The sequence below is a fragment of the Ursus maritimus genome, unplaced genomic scaffold (assembly GCF_017311325.1).
Source record: "Ursus maritimus isolate PB19 unplaced genomic scaffold, ASM1731132v1 scaffold_16, whole genome shotgun sequence".
NCBI lineage: Eukaryota > Metazoa > Chordata > Mammalia > Carnivora > Ursidae > Ursus > Ursus maritimus.
In genome coordinates this window covers 7516412-7531461 of record NW_024424008.1, presented here as the reverse complement: position 1 = coordinate 7531461, position 15050 = coordinate 7516412, and the positions used below count along the sequence as shown (strand labels likewise).

The 15050-nt window shown below is 47.3% G+C and overlaps 1 protein-coding gene across 2 annotated transcripts in view; it reads left to right on the top strand.

Annotated features, from left to right (window-relative positions):
- Positions 1-15050, top strand: part of CLPB (caseinolytic mitochondrial matrix peptidase chaperone subunit B) — a 138167-nt gene that overhangs the window by 62491 nt on the left and 60626 nt on the right. For both annotated transcript variants that reach the window (XM_008707307.2, XM_008707308.2), the window contains one exon: positions 8237-8365. In XM_008707307.2, the coding sequence (XP_008705529.1) occupies positions 8237-8365 (129 nt within the window). The remainder of the gene's footprint in view (positions 1-8236; positions 8366-15050) is intronic.

Genomic DNA, 15050 nt, shown 5'->3' with positions numbered 1-15050 from the left:
AGGGGTGAAGTAATTTTCCAGAGTCATCAGGATTAGGATTTGGTTCTCTCCAACTCAAAATTCTGAACTCTTTCCTGACAGAGATATTTTATAAAAGATAGATTTTTTTTTCAGTGTTATTTGCAGCATTTACAAGCTCTTGAGGCCATGGTCCAGCCTGTGGAAAGTACTTAATTAATGGTTGGTAGGTGAATGAGGAGATAGACAGGAGTGTATGGTGTAGAAGGACCCTAATTCCAACTGGGATTCTGGCGGGCAGAAGGATGCATAAGTGAGATATTGGAGGTCTCATCCCAAGGCTTAGTGTCCTGGGGGCTTTGCTCTAAGTTTCTAAACATGAGGCTTGGGAAGAATGTTCTGATGCCCAGACATCCTTAGCTTCCTGGGAGCAGGACGTGGCAGTGGAGGTAGGATGGGTTTGACTAGCCTTGCATCTTTCTTGTGTTCATCACGAGAACGTTAGAGTGGGAAGGACGCTCAGAGACTGTCTAGTTTGGTGCTTCTTCGGTACATTCCCGGGCCCTGCCTACTGAACATTGCAGAGATGGGGGCCCCAAAATCAACAATTTTTACAAGTTACCCAGGTGATTTTGTTCCCACTAAAGTTTAAGAACCATTCATGTAGAAAAACTTTTCAACTTGAAAAGTAGGGAGTCTGGGGCACAGAGGGATTGAAATGCATAGTGAATGAGTCATTTTTGAATCCAGTTCTCTCATCTCCTGATCTTTTGTTTTTGCTCTTTGCCATGTTGCTTAATTCCTTAACAAAAAACCATTGTGTGCCCATAGCTTTCAGGACAGAATCCAAAGCCCCGTCAGAGTCAGTCCTCTGCCTCCCTGGGCGACCTCGTCTCTGCCCATAGCATCCTAGGCTCACTGAGAGACTCAGTTTCTTGAATGGATAGGTAGTGGACAGTCTTCACCCCCTGGCCTTTGCAGACACCACTTTCTTTCCTTAGAATGCCCTTCTTCCCCTCTCCACCTGGCAAGATTCCCCTCATCCTCAAGGCAGTTCTTCTGGGTGATTCCTGTCAAAGTCACATGACGTGTGTCCCATCTTTGGTGCCTTCAGACTGTGTGCATGTGTGACTCTCATCACACTTACTGTTCTGAGCTGCTCAGTGGTGGTGTGTTCATGAGCAGGCAGGTGGGTAAAGGTTCTCATGTGGGGCACCTGGGTGGCTTAATTGTTAAGCGTCTGCCTTCGGCTCAGGGCGTGATTCCGGCGTTCTGGGATCGAGCCCCACATTGGGCTCCTCTGCTGGGAGCCTGCCTCTTCCTCTCCCACTCCCTGTGCTTGTATTCCCTCTCTCGCTGGCTGTCTCTCTCTATCAAATAAATAAATAAATAAATAAATAAATAAATAAATAAAATATTTAAAAAAAAAAGAAAAGGTTCTCATGTGTTCATGGCTGAAGCTGCAGAAAATACGGACGTGGTGCTCTATGAAATACATACAGAAAATGTTATGAACTAGTTACTGTCATCCATGAGGAGCCTAGGACCTAACTGGGGAGTCAGAGGGAAATTTTAATGCAAGAAAGTATTACAAAAGATGTTGTTGGACAATAAAGATTTAACTGGTAAATGGGTACACATAATCAACACAACAATCATCCAGGACAGAGCTGGGGGGAAGGGACTTCCTGGAAGAGGAGGCTTGGACGAGGCTGTAAAGAACAGGCAGGATTTGGAGAGGAAAGAGGGTTTTCCAGGCTGTGGAAGGAAATGAAGGGCCTTGGTCTCCTGGTGACCCTTCACAAGGAGTCTCCCTCTTGCCCTGTCCTCTGCCTAAAGACAAACACAGGAAGCAGAGCTGACAGCGCCCACAGAGGCTGAGGGGGCAGCCTGTCCATGCTGGCAGTAGGGTGGCTGTCTTAGGTTGTAGTAAGGATTTAAAGAGGTAGTAGATACGGCATATCTTGAGGGGGAGGAAGCAAAGAGCCCAGAGGCTTCTTCCCAAGACTCTTGATAAAAATTTAAGCCAGATCCTGAGCTTCAAGCTAGATTGGCCAGCCCTGGTTTATGTGAGGCTTGAGCCTGTGGGCACTGACAGAAGCTGGGCATGGAAAAGTATAGAGAGAGCCAGGCAGGCTCCAGATCTGGTTCCGGTCCACCACCGATTAGCAGTTCAGGTTGGGCAGGCCACCCAGCCTCTTTACCTCTGTCTGTTGATTAGCAAGAATGGTATCTGTCCTGAGTTGTCATAGGGTGAGGAAACAATTGCATTAAAGTGCTCTCTAAACCATAAAATGCCGCACAAATGTAAGGGGTTATTCTCACACTTGTCAGAGTAGTCGTAGAGATTCTCTCACAGAGACATACTCACATCTTTAAAGGCAGAGACACTGCTAGACCTTCCGTGACATCAGATGGCACACGTTCCTGGGAGTGGCACTCGTAACTAGGGTTGTCTTTTCTCTGTACAAGGCAGCAGTGATAAAGCTTTTGTTATCCAGAGACCACCCATCTTGCCTCGTATACCTTTATTCAAAGTCTCCCCCAGTACGCTTTGCAAATGAGGACAAGTGCCATGTCTGATTCATGTCTGTGTCTGCAGTGCTTAACCCAAGAGAGAGAGTGGCATTAGTAAATGTTTGTGGTGATGTTTAAAAAAAACCTATTAGGGGTACCAGGGTGGCTCAGTTGGTTAAGTATCTGCCTTTGGCTCAGGTCATGATCACCGGGTTCCGGGATCAAGCCCTGCATCGGGCCCCTGCTCAGCGGGGAGCCTGCTTCTCCCTCTGCCTGCCTCACCCCCTGCTTGTGTTCTCTCTCTCTCTGTCTGTCAAATAAATAAATAAAATCTTAAAAAAAAAACCTATTATCAAAAAAATAAACCTATTATCAGATTTGATTCTCATAATATTTAAATACTTCATATTTCTCAAATTATTTCTTATCATACCCATTTTATAGGTAGAAGAACTTAGTAAGTGGCAAAGCTTAGATTCAGGACTGTAAGACCCCTTTACCTTAAATCACTGTTTCTCATTGTGGGAGGTGGTCGCCTTTTTTTGCAGTTTCAGTGGTGCTGGCAAGTGGCCAGGGCTGCGTGACAGGCTTCAGGGACTACTGTCACCTCTGCTGACTCCTTGGCACTGCTGAGTCCAGGGAATCCTGCAGAGAGCACATCAGGCACATGCTTGTGACAGCATCCAGGCATAGACTTCGCAACATCAAAAAGCAGAGGTGGGAGCAGAAGGATGACAGTGCGGTGCGTTGTCATTCTCCCTGTGGTCAGAGGGGCAAAGAGACATGAATGTCTGGCTTAGAGGAGAAGCAGGAGCCCGAGCTCATGCTGGAGACAGGCTGTGCTGGAGACAGGCTGGTAAATGACTTCGTTGGGAAAGGGTCAGTTCACTGGCCAAGGATCGGCTGTAAACACGGGGCCTTAAAAGACCATCTTGGTGGGCAGCTGGTGAGCCAGTCTTGGATGAGTCACTTTAGCTTCGGAGGACTTACTTACTTTTCCTCAGTGAGAGTGGGTAAATATGTGACAGCGCGTGCTGCACCTCTCCCCACACCTCCTTTCTGCCTTTAGCTACTTTTTTTAGATAAAGAATAGTATGACCTCGAATGATCTGGGGGCTCCAGCAAGATCTTCTGGGACAGGATTCTCAAACTGGGTGATGTGAGGAAAAGAGCTTACTGCTAAGAGCACAGAATGGGCCTAGCTGACCTGGACTGGGTCCTAGCTCCCACACTAACTGATTATAGCACCCTTCTCAACTTCAGTTTTCTCAGTTATAACGTGACAATAACGTCTACATCACAGGGTTATTCTAAAATAAATAAGGAAAGGAAAATGCTCTTTTACAGGTGATTGTAATGCACTACTCAGTTCCAAAGAGCATTCTGGGGAACAGTGGTACTGTAGGATTTTAACAAGGACCAGGTAGAAAGAGGCGGTCAAACAGGAAACTGCTGACTAACACCAAATTAAACAGCTGGTTCTTTTTTTTTTTTTTAAAGATTTTATTTATTTATTCGACAGAGATAGAGACAGCCAGCGAGAGAGGGAACACAAGCAGGGGGAGTGGGAGAGGAAGAAGCAGGCTCATAGCAGAGGAGCCTGATGTGGGGCTCGATCCCGTAATGCCGGGATCACGCCCTGAGCCGAAGGCAGCCGCTTAACCGCTGTGCCACCCAGGCGCCCCTAAACAGCTGGTTCTTACTCAGCACTCTACCTTTCAGAAGGGAAAAGTGTATGCAGGATTCCCCAAATGGAACCACTTTTCACAGAGAGAATGCACTTTTGGAAGCGTAAGACCAGACATGAAGGATAATAGCTGAAATTTACTGAGAGGTACTGTATGCCAGGCACTGTTCCAAGCCCCTTTACTCATAGTGTCTTGTTTAATCCTTACAACATCCCATGAGAGGCTACTGTTATCTCCATTTACCGATAAAGAAGTTTGGCACAGAGAGGTTAGGTAATTTACCCAAGATTACACAGTCAGTAAATTCAGACCTGGGATCCAAACACCAGGGTCTGGCTCCTGAGCTCACTTATTTAACAGCCACACTCTAAAACAAGGTAATACTAGGACCTTATTTATGTATTATATATTCGTTAGCTAATTCAACAAGTATTTGTAAAGCCCATACTTTTGTCCAGACACTGTACTGAACACTGCGGGTACCACTCTAAAGACAGTCACACTTACCGTCCTCAATGAGCATTTGGTCTAGTAGGGAATATAGTCAAGTAAACAGTAAATACTGTAATTGGGAGATGCCTGAGGTGCTACGGGAGCTCTTGGGAGGAGTGACTGCCTCAAACTTAGGAAGAATCACTGCAGGAAGTGATTTCTAATTGGAGCCTAGAATAAATTGAGTTAGTCAACTGAAGGCATGGGAAAGGGGAAGACGTTCCAGGCAGTGGAATAGTATTTGCAAAACCTCAGAGGCAAGAAAGCACATTAGGAAGGGGATAGTGAGAGATGAGACCTCAGAAGTGAGCAGGAACCCTCCTCATAGACGTTCCTTATTAGCTGGGCTATGATGCTGGCACTCTGTTGACATTTGTCCCTGAGCCAGATAACCGCAGCCGTGTTCCCTAAGTTCATCTGCTTTTTATGGTAAGTACCCAGTGTATAGCTCTGTCATTGTGTTTACAAAAGAGCGTTATAATTTGTCTCTTCCTGATTCTTGCATTAGACTGTTAACTTCTTTTTTTTTTTTTTTTAAGATTTTATTTATTTGACAGAGAGAGCATAAGCAGGGGGAGCGGCAGGCAGAGGGAGAGGGAGAAGCAGGCTCCCCGCGGACGTGGGCTCAGTCCCAGGACCCTGGGATCATGACCCGAGCTGAAGGCAGACACTTAACTGACTGAGCCACCCAGGCCCCCCTATACTGTTAACTTCTTAAAGTCAAGAATCCTGTCCTGTTCATTAGTATGTCTCCAGAAGCTATCACTATGCAGTGATGCTCAGTAAATGTTGTTTGTTGAATGAATAATGTGTTTTCTTTGTAAAATGGATTATATCCTTCCTGCTTTCTTGAGCCAGCTATCACTTTTCCTCAGGTTCATCATTATATCCAGCAGTTAATGTCCTATGTGGCAGTTCAGTGGTGCCCTTAGGGGCTTTTGGGGTGCTGTATTCTGTGACTTCCTCTTTCAGCTTTTTATTGTGCTGTTCTTTTCCCTTCCTGCCTGGCCAGCACTTGATTGTAATCAATTTGCTCGATTCTGGAGCCTCCTCCCCAGCCTTCTTGTTTGTTTCTCCTAATCTGCAGTGGGCTGGAAATAAGATCATTTACCATGATTTGATAAGACTGTTTGTGACTAAGAGTTAGTAATCTCTGAGTTAGGTCCTAAAGGGCCCTCTTATGGGAAAAATGCAGATGCACATGGGACTTGTATGTTAGCTATTCAGAGGCTTCTTCCTGTTCTCACCGCTCCAGGAAAGGTCAAATAACACTCAGGGGTTGGGGGAGGTCGTCGGTCTGGAGGTCCTCTGTGTGGTGCAGGAGAGCTGATCTACCTTTGTTTGACTAACTACAGGAAAGTATTGTCTGTTCTTCAGCTACACTCTCCACCCTCTTCATTCTGGCCAAACACTTAATGCTTCCGCCTAAGCTAGCTTATCCAGAGGCTAGCTACAAACCTCAGGCCAATCTCTATTTGGGCAAGTTCCACCAAGAGTATGTTGTACCTTCATTTGAGCAGAGGAAGAAGAGGGAGTAGGAACGTAGGTTGAGACCAGAATGTCTGGGCTCTGGGCTCTGATTCCCTCATTTGCAAAATTAGAGCGACAACATGATATGATGTAAAGAAAGAGCATTTGGATTAGATCTGGGTTCTAATCCTCACTCAGCCACTCACTCACTGTGTGACCTCTGTACCTCAGTTTCCTCATCTGTACAGTGGGAATTATAATACCTACTATATAAGGTGGTCAGAAGAATTAAATAGATTGTGTGGAGTGACCATGCCAGGCATAGAGTAGAAGATCAATAAGTGACATCTGCTAGTATTAGGAAGAGATGTGACAGTCTTCTCGTTAGGGGAACTTTTAAATAGGAAGTACAGTTTCCCAGGAGGGGAAGTGCATAGACTCCATTCCATGACCACTTCAAAAAGAATGATTTAGAACTGGTATGGTGTGGGGCACCTGGGTGGCTCAGTAGGTTAAGTGTCTGCCTTAGGCTCAGGTCATGATTCCAGGGTCCTGGGTTGGAGCCCTGAGTCAGGCTCCTTGCTTAGCAGGGAGCCTGCTTCTCCCTCTCCCTCTGCCTGCTGCTCCCCCTGCTTGTGCTCTCTGTGTCAAATGAATAAATAAAATCTTAAAAAACAAAATGGTACGGTACTTTCAACTACCTAGGCAAGGTTACCACTTGACTAAATTTTACCCTTTATCCAGTGGGAGATAAGAGGAGTTTACCTTTGCAGACTCTGTGCCATGGGCTGGGGGGAAAGGGGGTACAGGTAGGTAGGACCCAAATTCTGCCCTCAACAAACTCAGCTCAGGAGGGAACATAAGACAATAATTTCTACGTGAGGCAGAAAGAAACCCTATCTATGCAGGATAAACATTGTTCTATGGGGTCTCATCGCCAAGGCAGAGCCCCAGAGGTGGGGTTACCATCCAATTGATTATCCAAACTGGGACTGTCCAGGACACTAGGCATAAACCAGACCCGTCCGGGATGAACCAGGACATATGTGGCCACGCAACTCAGAGGGTCCTGTAAAAGTGGTGGAACTAGTTTGAGGTCCTTATGTATTAAATTGGAGAGAGTCATGAATAGTCACGCTAGAGTGAACTGGGGGTTTTTTGTTCTTTGACCACGTGAAATGCTTGTTCTTCTTACCTTCAAAAAAAAAATGTTCACAATACATTATTAAAGGCAAAAAAAAAAATTACAAAATTGCAATAAAGTAAGCTCTAATTTTGAAGGACAGATATGCCTGAGAGAGATGTATGTGCTTTGTAGGATTTGTGTGTAGGAGACACATGTACATGCATGCTTACATACACTTACATATATACATATACATATGTATGTAATACATAGAGAGAGAGAAGGAGACATATACCAAAATATTAAATGTAGTTTCTTGAGTTGCTGAGCTGTTGATGATACCTTTTCTACCTTGTACTCTTTTGTGGTTTCAAATTTTTAATGGCTTATAAAAATTAAAAAGTTCTTTACAAAACACTACTAAGTACTCACTAAATTGTAAACATCTTCAAAAGAGAGAGGTGTGTTAACTGTTCTGCTAGGAACAGCCTCTTTTCTCTCACCTACCTACCATCCCCTAGCCGACCCCCAGCCTTCTCTCTTCACCTGGATAACTTCTCTTCACCCTCTGAGACTCTGATCTTTTGGGATACTCTCTTCATGGCCAAACGGAGCTGAGCTCCCCTCTGCCTTTCTGTATCATCCTGTTATAACTCTAACATAGCATTTATCTCAAATAGCATGTTACACGTCTGTTTTTGTCTGCCTCCTTCATCAGATTGAGACAGGGACCATATCTGATTCATTTCTGTGTCTCCAGATGAATCCTAACACATAACAGATGTCGGTAAACACTTGTGAACTAACTGGCCGTGTTTTACCTCCTCTTGACCTGCACAGATGGCCCAGCACATAGTAGGTGCACTATATGTTTAGTAAGCAGGTAGATGAGTGAGCGAGGAAAATAAAACACCAAGAAAAAGGTCAGATTGGTGGCTCATGGCGTTTGTTGCTAATGGGAGGGTTTATGTTGCTGTCCCCCCAGTCCTGGTTACCCGAGAGGATGACTTCAACAACCGGCTGAACAACCGTGCCAGCTTCAAGGGCTGCACAGCCCTGCACTATGCTGTCCTTGCCGATGACTACCGCACTGTCAAGGAGCTGCTTGATGGAGGTGAGTGTGTGGGTGAATGGGGTTGGGGGCTGGCAGGGAAAGTACTTGGCATCCTCTCCATTCTGGAAAATCTGTGCTTCTCCAGAGCTCTGTTACCCTCCCAAAGCTGGAAATGCATCAAGCATGGCTCCACCTCATGATAGTGGCTTGGTGATGTGTGATTTGCCTTCGTGTGGCTGGAATGTGTTCTTTGCCTATGTGTGTGTGTGTCACAAGCCACACCATGCTACCTGTCTGCATATGCTCTGAGTTGCTCTGAGTTTTCTTGATTGTGCCTCTCCCCAAGTGTCCTCTCTTCTCCCCTGTGACCTCCAGAGCAGGGCTAGTGGAACAAGGAGGGAGGCTCTTCATATCTTTGCCAGTGTAGGTCTCAAAGACATTCTCCTTGATCCCATCCCCCCCACCTCAGTCTAAATTAGGCCCCTTTCATTACTCTGGATCGTGGCATGCTATTCTTCCCATCATTGCTCTTGTCACAATCTGGAATTATTTTCATGTGTTCAGTAGCCTTCTCCCTAACTTGACTCACTCCGTAAAGGCCACTGATTTGTCCCCAGCACCTAGTATTGTACCTGGCCTACAGTAAGCACTCAATAAATCTTTGTTCACGGATTGAATACCGTCCCTTTGGAGAGTGTTGGTTTATTTGGAGGGGCAGTATGTGCCATCCCTCAGTTTGGGCTCGGCTCATTCTACGTAGGTCTGGTACAGAGTTACCTGCCACCCTGCCAGATACTTCCGAAGCTGTCACTTTCCCTCCCACTTCCCCTTATCCCATTCTGGCCTCTCCTTGGGGTAGGGAGAGAATCATCTTACCTGGTATGTCATGCCCAGGCCTCTGAGTGAATATGGCACAGGACTGCCTGTTTATGCCCTTACTGCCACTTCTTGAGGGCCTAGGGACCCTCTCTTGAGCCTGGATACCAAGGTCCTTCTTGTCGGTGGTCATTCTTCATAGAGCCTGGGAGCTGGTAGGGGCCTCAGAAGTCCTCTGAGTCACCCTCATTGCCTGCTCCCCCTCCTCCTGGCAGGAACCTTCAACAGCTGGCAGGCTGGCATTTCCTTGGACCCTGGCAGGGACTGAGGGAACCTTTCTTCTTCCCCAGAATTCTGTCCATTTTAGTTCTTCTGTAACTGATTAAAACATCTTTTTCTAAGTACACTGGGATTTTCTTCTCTGTCATTTCTGACACCTGTCCTCTGCAGCCTAATCACTTTCTCAAAATCCAGTATTCAAAGAAACTTCTTTCAGTCCAGAGCCTGACTTGCTTCCACAGCCTAACATTCCCAGATCATGTTCTAGTCCTTGTCATGTGATTGGGCTGGAGGGGTTTCCCAGTAATCCCCAAATCCTGCCACCTTCTGTCAGCCACAGCCACATTGGCTTAGAACCTAGCCTGGCCCATACCCCCAGCCTAGGCGACCTGCCCCAGAGCAGCAGAGTGTGCCTGGATTTGGGGCATGAACTGCTGCTCATGGATGTGGTGACAGTGCCTGGGATGACTGATGCTTTCAAAGCAAGAACTCACTGCTCTCAGAAGCTGAGACTTAGGGGCGCCTGGGTGGCACAGCGGTTAAGCGTCTGCCTTCAGCTGAGGGCGTGATCCCAGCGATCTGGGTTCGATCCCCACATCAGGCTCTTCTGCTATGAGCTTGCTTCTTCCTCTCCCACTCCCCCTGCTTGTGTTCCCTCTCTCGCTGGCTGTCTCTATCTCTGTCAAATAAATAAAATCTTAAAAAAAAAAAAAAAAGAAGCTGAGACTTAGAAAACGTCTCCAAGCAAGATGCTACTTACTTTGTCCTTTGAAAAGACCCAGGCAAGACATTTGCAGCTAAGAATTGGAGCATTCACCATGGGGCTTCTTTCTGCCAAGCCTTAAAATCAATCAGTACTCCCAGCCATTGTCCAGTGGTTTACATTCCCTGCTTCCCCTCAGCCCCCAAACAGACAGGGAATTCACTCTAAAGGGAGACCCTCACCCAGCCTTCCAGATCAAACACCTTTGAAATGAAGATGCACAGGCCTTTTATGAAGGGTCCCCCACTCTCACCCCCCCAGGCCAAGGCTGGTCCTTTGAGCCGTTCCAGGGGCATGATTTCTGCCTGTTGACTTGGAACAGATGCCCTTAGCCCCCAACTTTACAGTTCGCCCACCTGCCTTCTTACCCAGCATCCATTTACACACCCTGCCCTAGCCTCCCAGCCTCAAGGGCCAAAACCATTAACCCACTTATTTCTCCTTTCCTGACCTGAACAAGTGGCCGTCACTCAGGGCCTGCAGGCCTACCAACTTCTATCCCCCTCCCCCCCTTGACCTCTCTTGGTCTGCCTGTGTGTGTGACCAGCCAACCGAGAGGCAAGATCCTGCTCCCTTGTCCTAGGGGCTGTTGCCAGTGACATTTCCAAAGTCTTCTGACCTCGGCTGACCTCCTCCTGAGGGTTTCAGGGAAGGCAGGAGGGCCTGCCTTCCTGCCCATCTAGCTTTCTCAGCCTATATTTGCCACTGGCTTTCTGCAGCAACTTAGAAGGAGGCTCTCTGAGAGATTCAAGGCAGGCCTAGGCACAGGGGCAGCCTGTGCTCACGAGGTCCACACAGAACCCTTGTCGTTGAAATTGCTGAGTCCACAGGGCTTTAGGGCCCCAGACTGTAGAGGGTTAGAGCTAGAGGAGGCAGCCGCTCTTGCCTTCTGGACAGGGGTCCCCATATGAGAGCTGGGAGGAGGTCCAAGCAGCAGCCTCAGTCTGTTAACGCGGGCAGTTCTCTGACCCCTTAGGAGGCAGCCTGGAGTAATAGAAAGGACACTGCAGACTTCAGCGTCAGGCCAACCTGGGTTTAAATCCCACCTCCGCCACCTACTAGCTGTATTGCCTTGGATATGTTGCCTTAACTCTCTAGGCCTCAGTTTTCTTGTCTGTCAGATAATACCGGGAAGTATCAGAGGGGTAACGTGGGGACTAGTGGTAACGTCTGTAAAAGCCCTGATAGGTGGTAGGTGCGCCATGATTATATAAAGAAGTCAAGCTCTCCCCCTGACAGCCGTAATCCTCCTTATTTCCTCCTCATGTAAAACCTGTGCTCCTGCCTAAAGAATTCTTAATTCTCTTTCTGCCACAACTTCTGCACCCTGCCTAAAACACCACTGTGTTTCCTGTCTTCTCATCTAGGTCCTCGGGCTCCTCAAGGCCTCCCTCTCTCAGGAAGCTTCTCTTGGTGCTCTGGTCCACTCTCACAGCACCACCTCCGAACTCTTGCAGTGTTGGGCTGGGTGCTTAGCACAGGTCATTCTTCATCTTTAGGAGGTCTTCTAATGTAGTGAAAAGAACACAAGCTTGGGAGTCTGACAGACCTGGGTTTAGATCTCGGCTCTGGATTGTCACTGTGGGGTAGGTGGTTGTCATTTCTGAGACCATAGACTTGAAGGCACCCTAAGATGGATCAGGCAAATTGACCCTGACCCTGAGAGACTCTCAGACTGGTAGAGGAGATAGATACGGAAACAGGCAGGGACAGCTGGGTAGGTGTCTGGCAGGGGACTGGACAGGAGCTCTGGGGACATAAAGGAGGAAATACCTGCCTCTGCTTAGTGAGCGGGGAGGTGGCGTCAGTTGTAGGAAGCCTGGGGGTAGAGGGCGGGGGTTGTGCTTAAGCCTTATCAGGAAGGATAATGGGAGTTTGCCAGACAGATTTCTGTGGATGGGTTCTGAGTTCTGAGTTCACGAGTACCAGTTTGCCACTCCTGAGCTCCCCACAGAAGTGGAGGACTTTGTGGTTTTCATTCTGTGAACCTGCTGCTTCTGCCTGTGTTGTTGGCTGATGAGCTGGAAAGCTCTGCCTCAGCACTCAACTGCCAAGTACAAGAAAAGGTTGGAGGGAGGGAGGGTGGGAGAGACAGGATGACTGGGAAGAGGAGTAATCGGGGAGGGTGGGGGGCTGCCTCCCTCAAGCCCCTGGAGCCGACTCTGCCAGTATTTCTAGGACTCTTCAGGGGCTTTCGCAGCTGTTTCCTCCCAGGGATGTGATCCCACTGCTGGATCCATCTTCCTGAAACATACCTTCAATCATGGCAGCCTTTCTCGACCAGGGTTCCTCCAGGGAACTGAGCCCTAATGCTATAAGACATCCACTGTACACGAGGAATAACTCCTCTCCCAGGCATCCAAAATGGTCCGAGTTAGGCACCGTTCTTGGGAGAATTGAGAAAATTGTTACTCAGATAATTTTCTATATGTGGTTCAGAGGAGAAGCCCAGTTGAGGAAAGCTGCAAGGAAAAGAGCCTGAACTGTGGAGTCAGGATCTGAATGCCAGCCCTACCACCCCGTAGCCTGTGATCCTGGGCATGCTACGGACTGCTCTGAGGTTCTCTTTGCTCACCTGGAAATGGGAGCACGCCGCCTACTCTCGATGGTTTTGTTAGGAGCAGGGCATGTGTAGTTTCTACAAAGTAGGCACTTTATAGATAATACCTGTTATTATTAACTTCAAAAACACTCAGTGCTTACTCGTTAAAAAATAAATACAAAATAGGGGCACCTGGCTGGCAAGGTCTGTGGAGCATGTGACTCTTGGGGTTGGAGCCTTTTGTTGGGTGTAGAGATTACTTAAAGGAAATAAAATCTTCAAATAAATACATACATGTATACGGGTACACACACACACACACACACACACACACACACACACAAAATATAAAAAGGATCCTACCCATCCTAACTTTCTAACCTGGTTTTGGAGTTGTTCCAGTTCAACCCTCACCTAACTTTTTTCCCACTGCCACCCTGATATCCAGCTGTACAGTAATGTCGCCTCAGAGTTCGCACCTTGGTGCCTTTCCTCGTGCAGGTGTTTCTGCCAGTCAGTTCCCATCTTTAATGCCACTTCCCTTCTGAACTCTCCCCTACTCCCTGGGATTTCGGTCCAGTCCCCCCTACTAGATTGCGGGGGTAGATTGAGGGTGAAGACGGTGTCTGATTTGCCCCTGCCTCCTTTGCCACGGTGCTCTGCACAGAGTTGAGTACCTGTTTGGATGCACTGATAAATCTCTGAGGCCACTGTAGATTTTCTGTTTGGAGATGTGGCACCCTTGTTTCCTGGCCCTCTTGTTCTTAGTGTCAGATCGTATCTGGTATTTTAGAGCTTCACACACGAGCCACCTCTTTGCAGCTATCTTCGCAGTTACAGTACCACTGCCTTTTCAGTGCTCATCAGCTCAGAAACACTTGGCCTTTCTGAAACCTAATAGCACTTTCCCCAGGGATTCCCTTAGCCTCTTTTCTTCTACCTACTTTCATGGCTCTTCCTTGGCCTTCTCTCCCAAGGGCACAGCTCAGTCGTCAGTGTTAACCAGCCATCATCAAATGAGTCACATTCCCCACCATCTCCGCCTAAGGCAAAGAGCCGTTCCAGTGCTGACATCTTCCCTTTAACAGCCTGTTAGTTTGTTTTGGGGGCTGGAAACTTAGAGTTCCATTTCTTGTTCCACTTCACTGTCTGTCCATCTGGCTGTACTGCCAGATGCTGAGGGAGTCGGCTTTGCCTCAGGCTGCCTCTGGAAACTTCACCCTCTGATTCTTGCCAGCAATGCAAAGAAGGGGAATGAACACTGGGCTGAAGATCAGATGTTCTGGCTACCAGCAAATCCTTTCTCCTTTAGGCAAATCCCTTCTTCTCCTCAGTAAAAATAGAGAAGCTAGAGTAGCTGATCCCATGGACCCCTTCCAGCTCCAGCATCTCATGTAACCCCTGGGCAAGTCTTTTCATTCATTTTTCAAGCACTTACTGAGCACCTCTCCTGTCATAGGTCCTACCCTAGGCACCTGGGAAATAAAGATGATCCAGACATGGTCTTTGCCCTTAAGGAACTCATAGTTCAGAGAGGAAATCAGACATTTTAACAAAGAATTGCTATTGGGTATATTAATGGAGATGTATAGGAGGTGCCGCGGGATCGCAGAGAAAAGACCTTTCAGTCCCTGGGGAGGGCGGGGGAAGCATGGTGTAGGGGATGGTTTCTGCCCTAAGTCTTATAGGATGAATACAAGTTTATCAGGTGAATGAAGGAGAAAGGCAGAGGGAACAGCATCTACAGAGGCATGGAGTATGAAGCAGCGTACTTCAATACATTCAGTACATTGCAGATAGTTCAGAAGAGCCGGATTTATAGGGTATGGATGGAAGGCTCAGAAGGTGAGAATGGAAAGCAGGAGCCAATAATGGAGGCCTCTACCAAGCTCTGCTAAGGAAATTGGACTTTATCCTCCAGTGGGAAGGCATTAAAATTTAGGGGAGGGAAGGATTGGATTTATGTTAACGTGAAAAATGGTTTAGGAGTTTCAAAAATGTTTACGAGTAATTGAATGGATAAATAAATTATGGAATGTTCACACAATGGAATAATCAATTGAATGAATGAATGAGCAAACAGTCTCTTTCAACACGAGTGAATCTCACAAACCTAACATTCTGGACACAAGCCAGACATGAAAAAGTACTTACTGTATGACTGCATTTATATACAGAGTTCAAAATAGATAATACTGGGGCGCCTGGGTGGCACAGCAGTTAAGCGTCTGCCTTCGGCTCAGGGCATGATCCCGGCGTTATGGGATCGAGCCCCACGTCAGGCTCCTCCGCTATGAGCCTGCTTCTTCCTCTCCCACTCCTGCTTGTGTTCCCTCTCTCGCTGG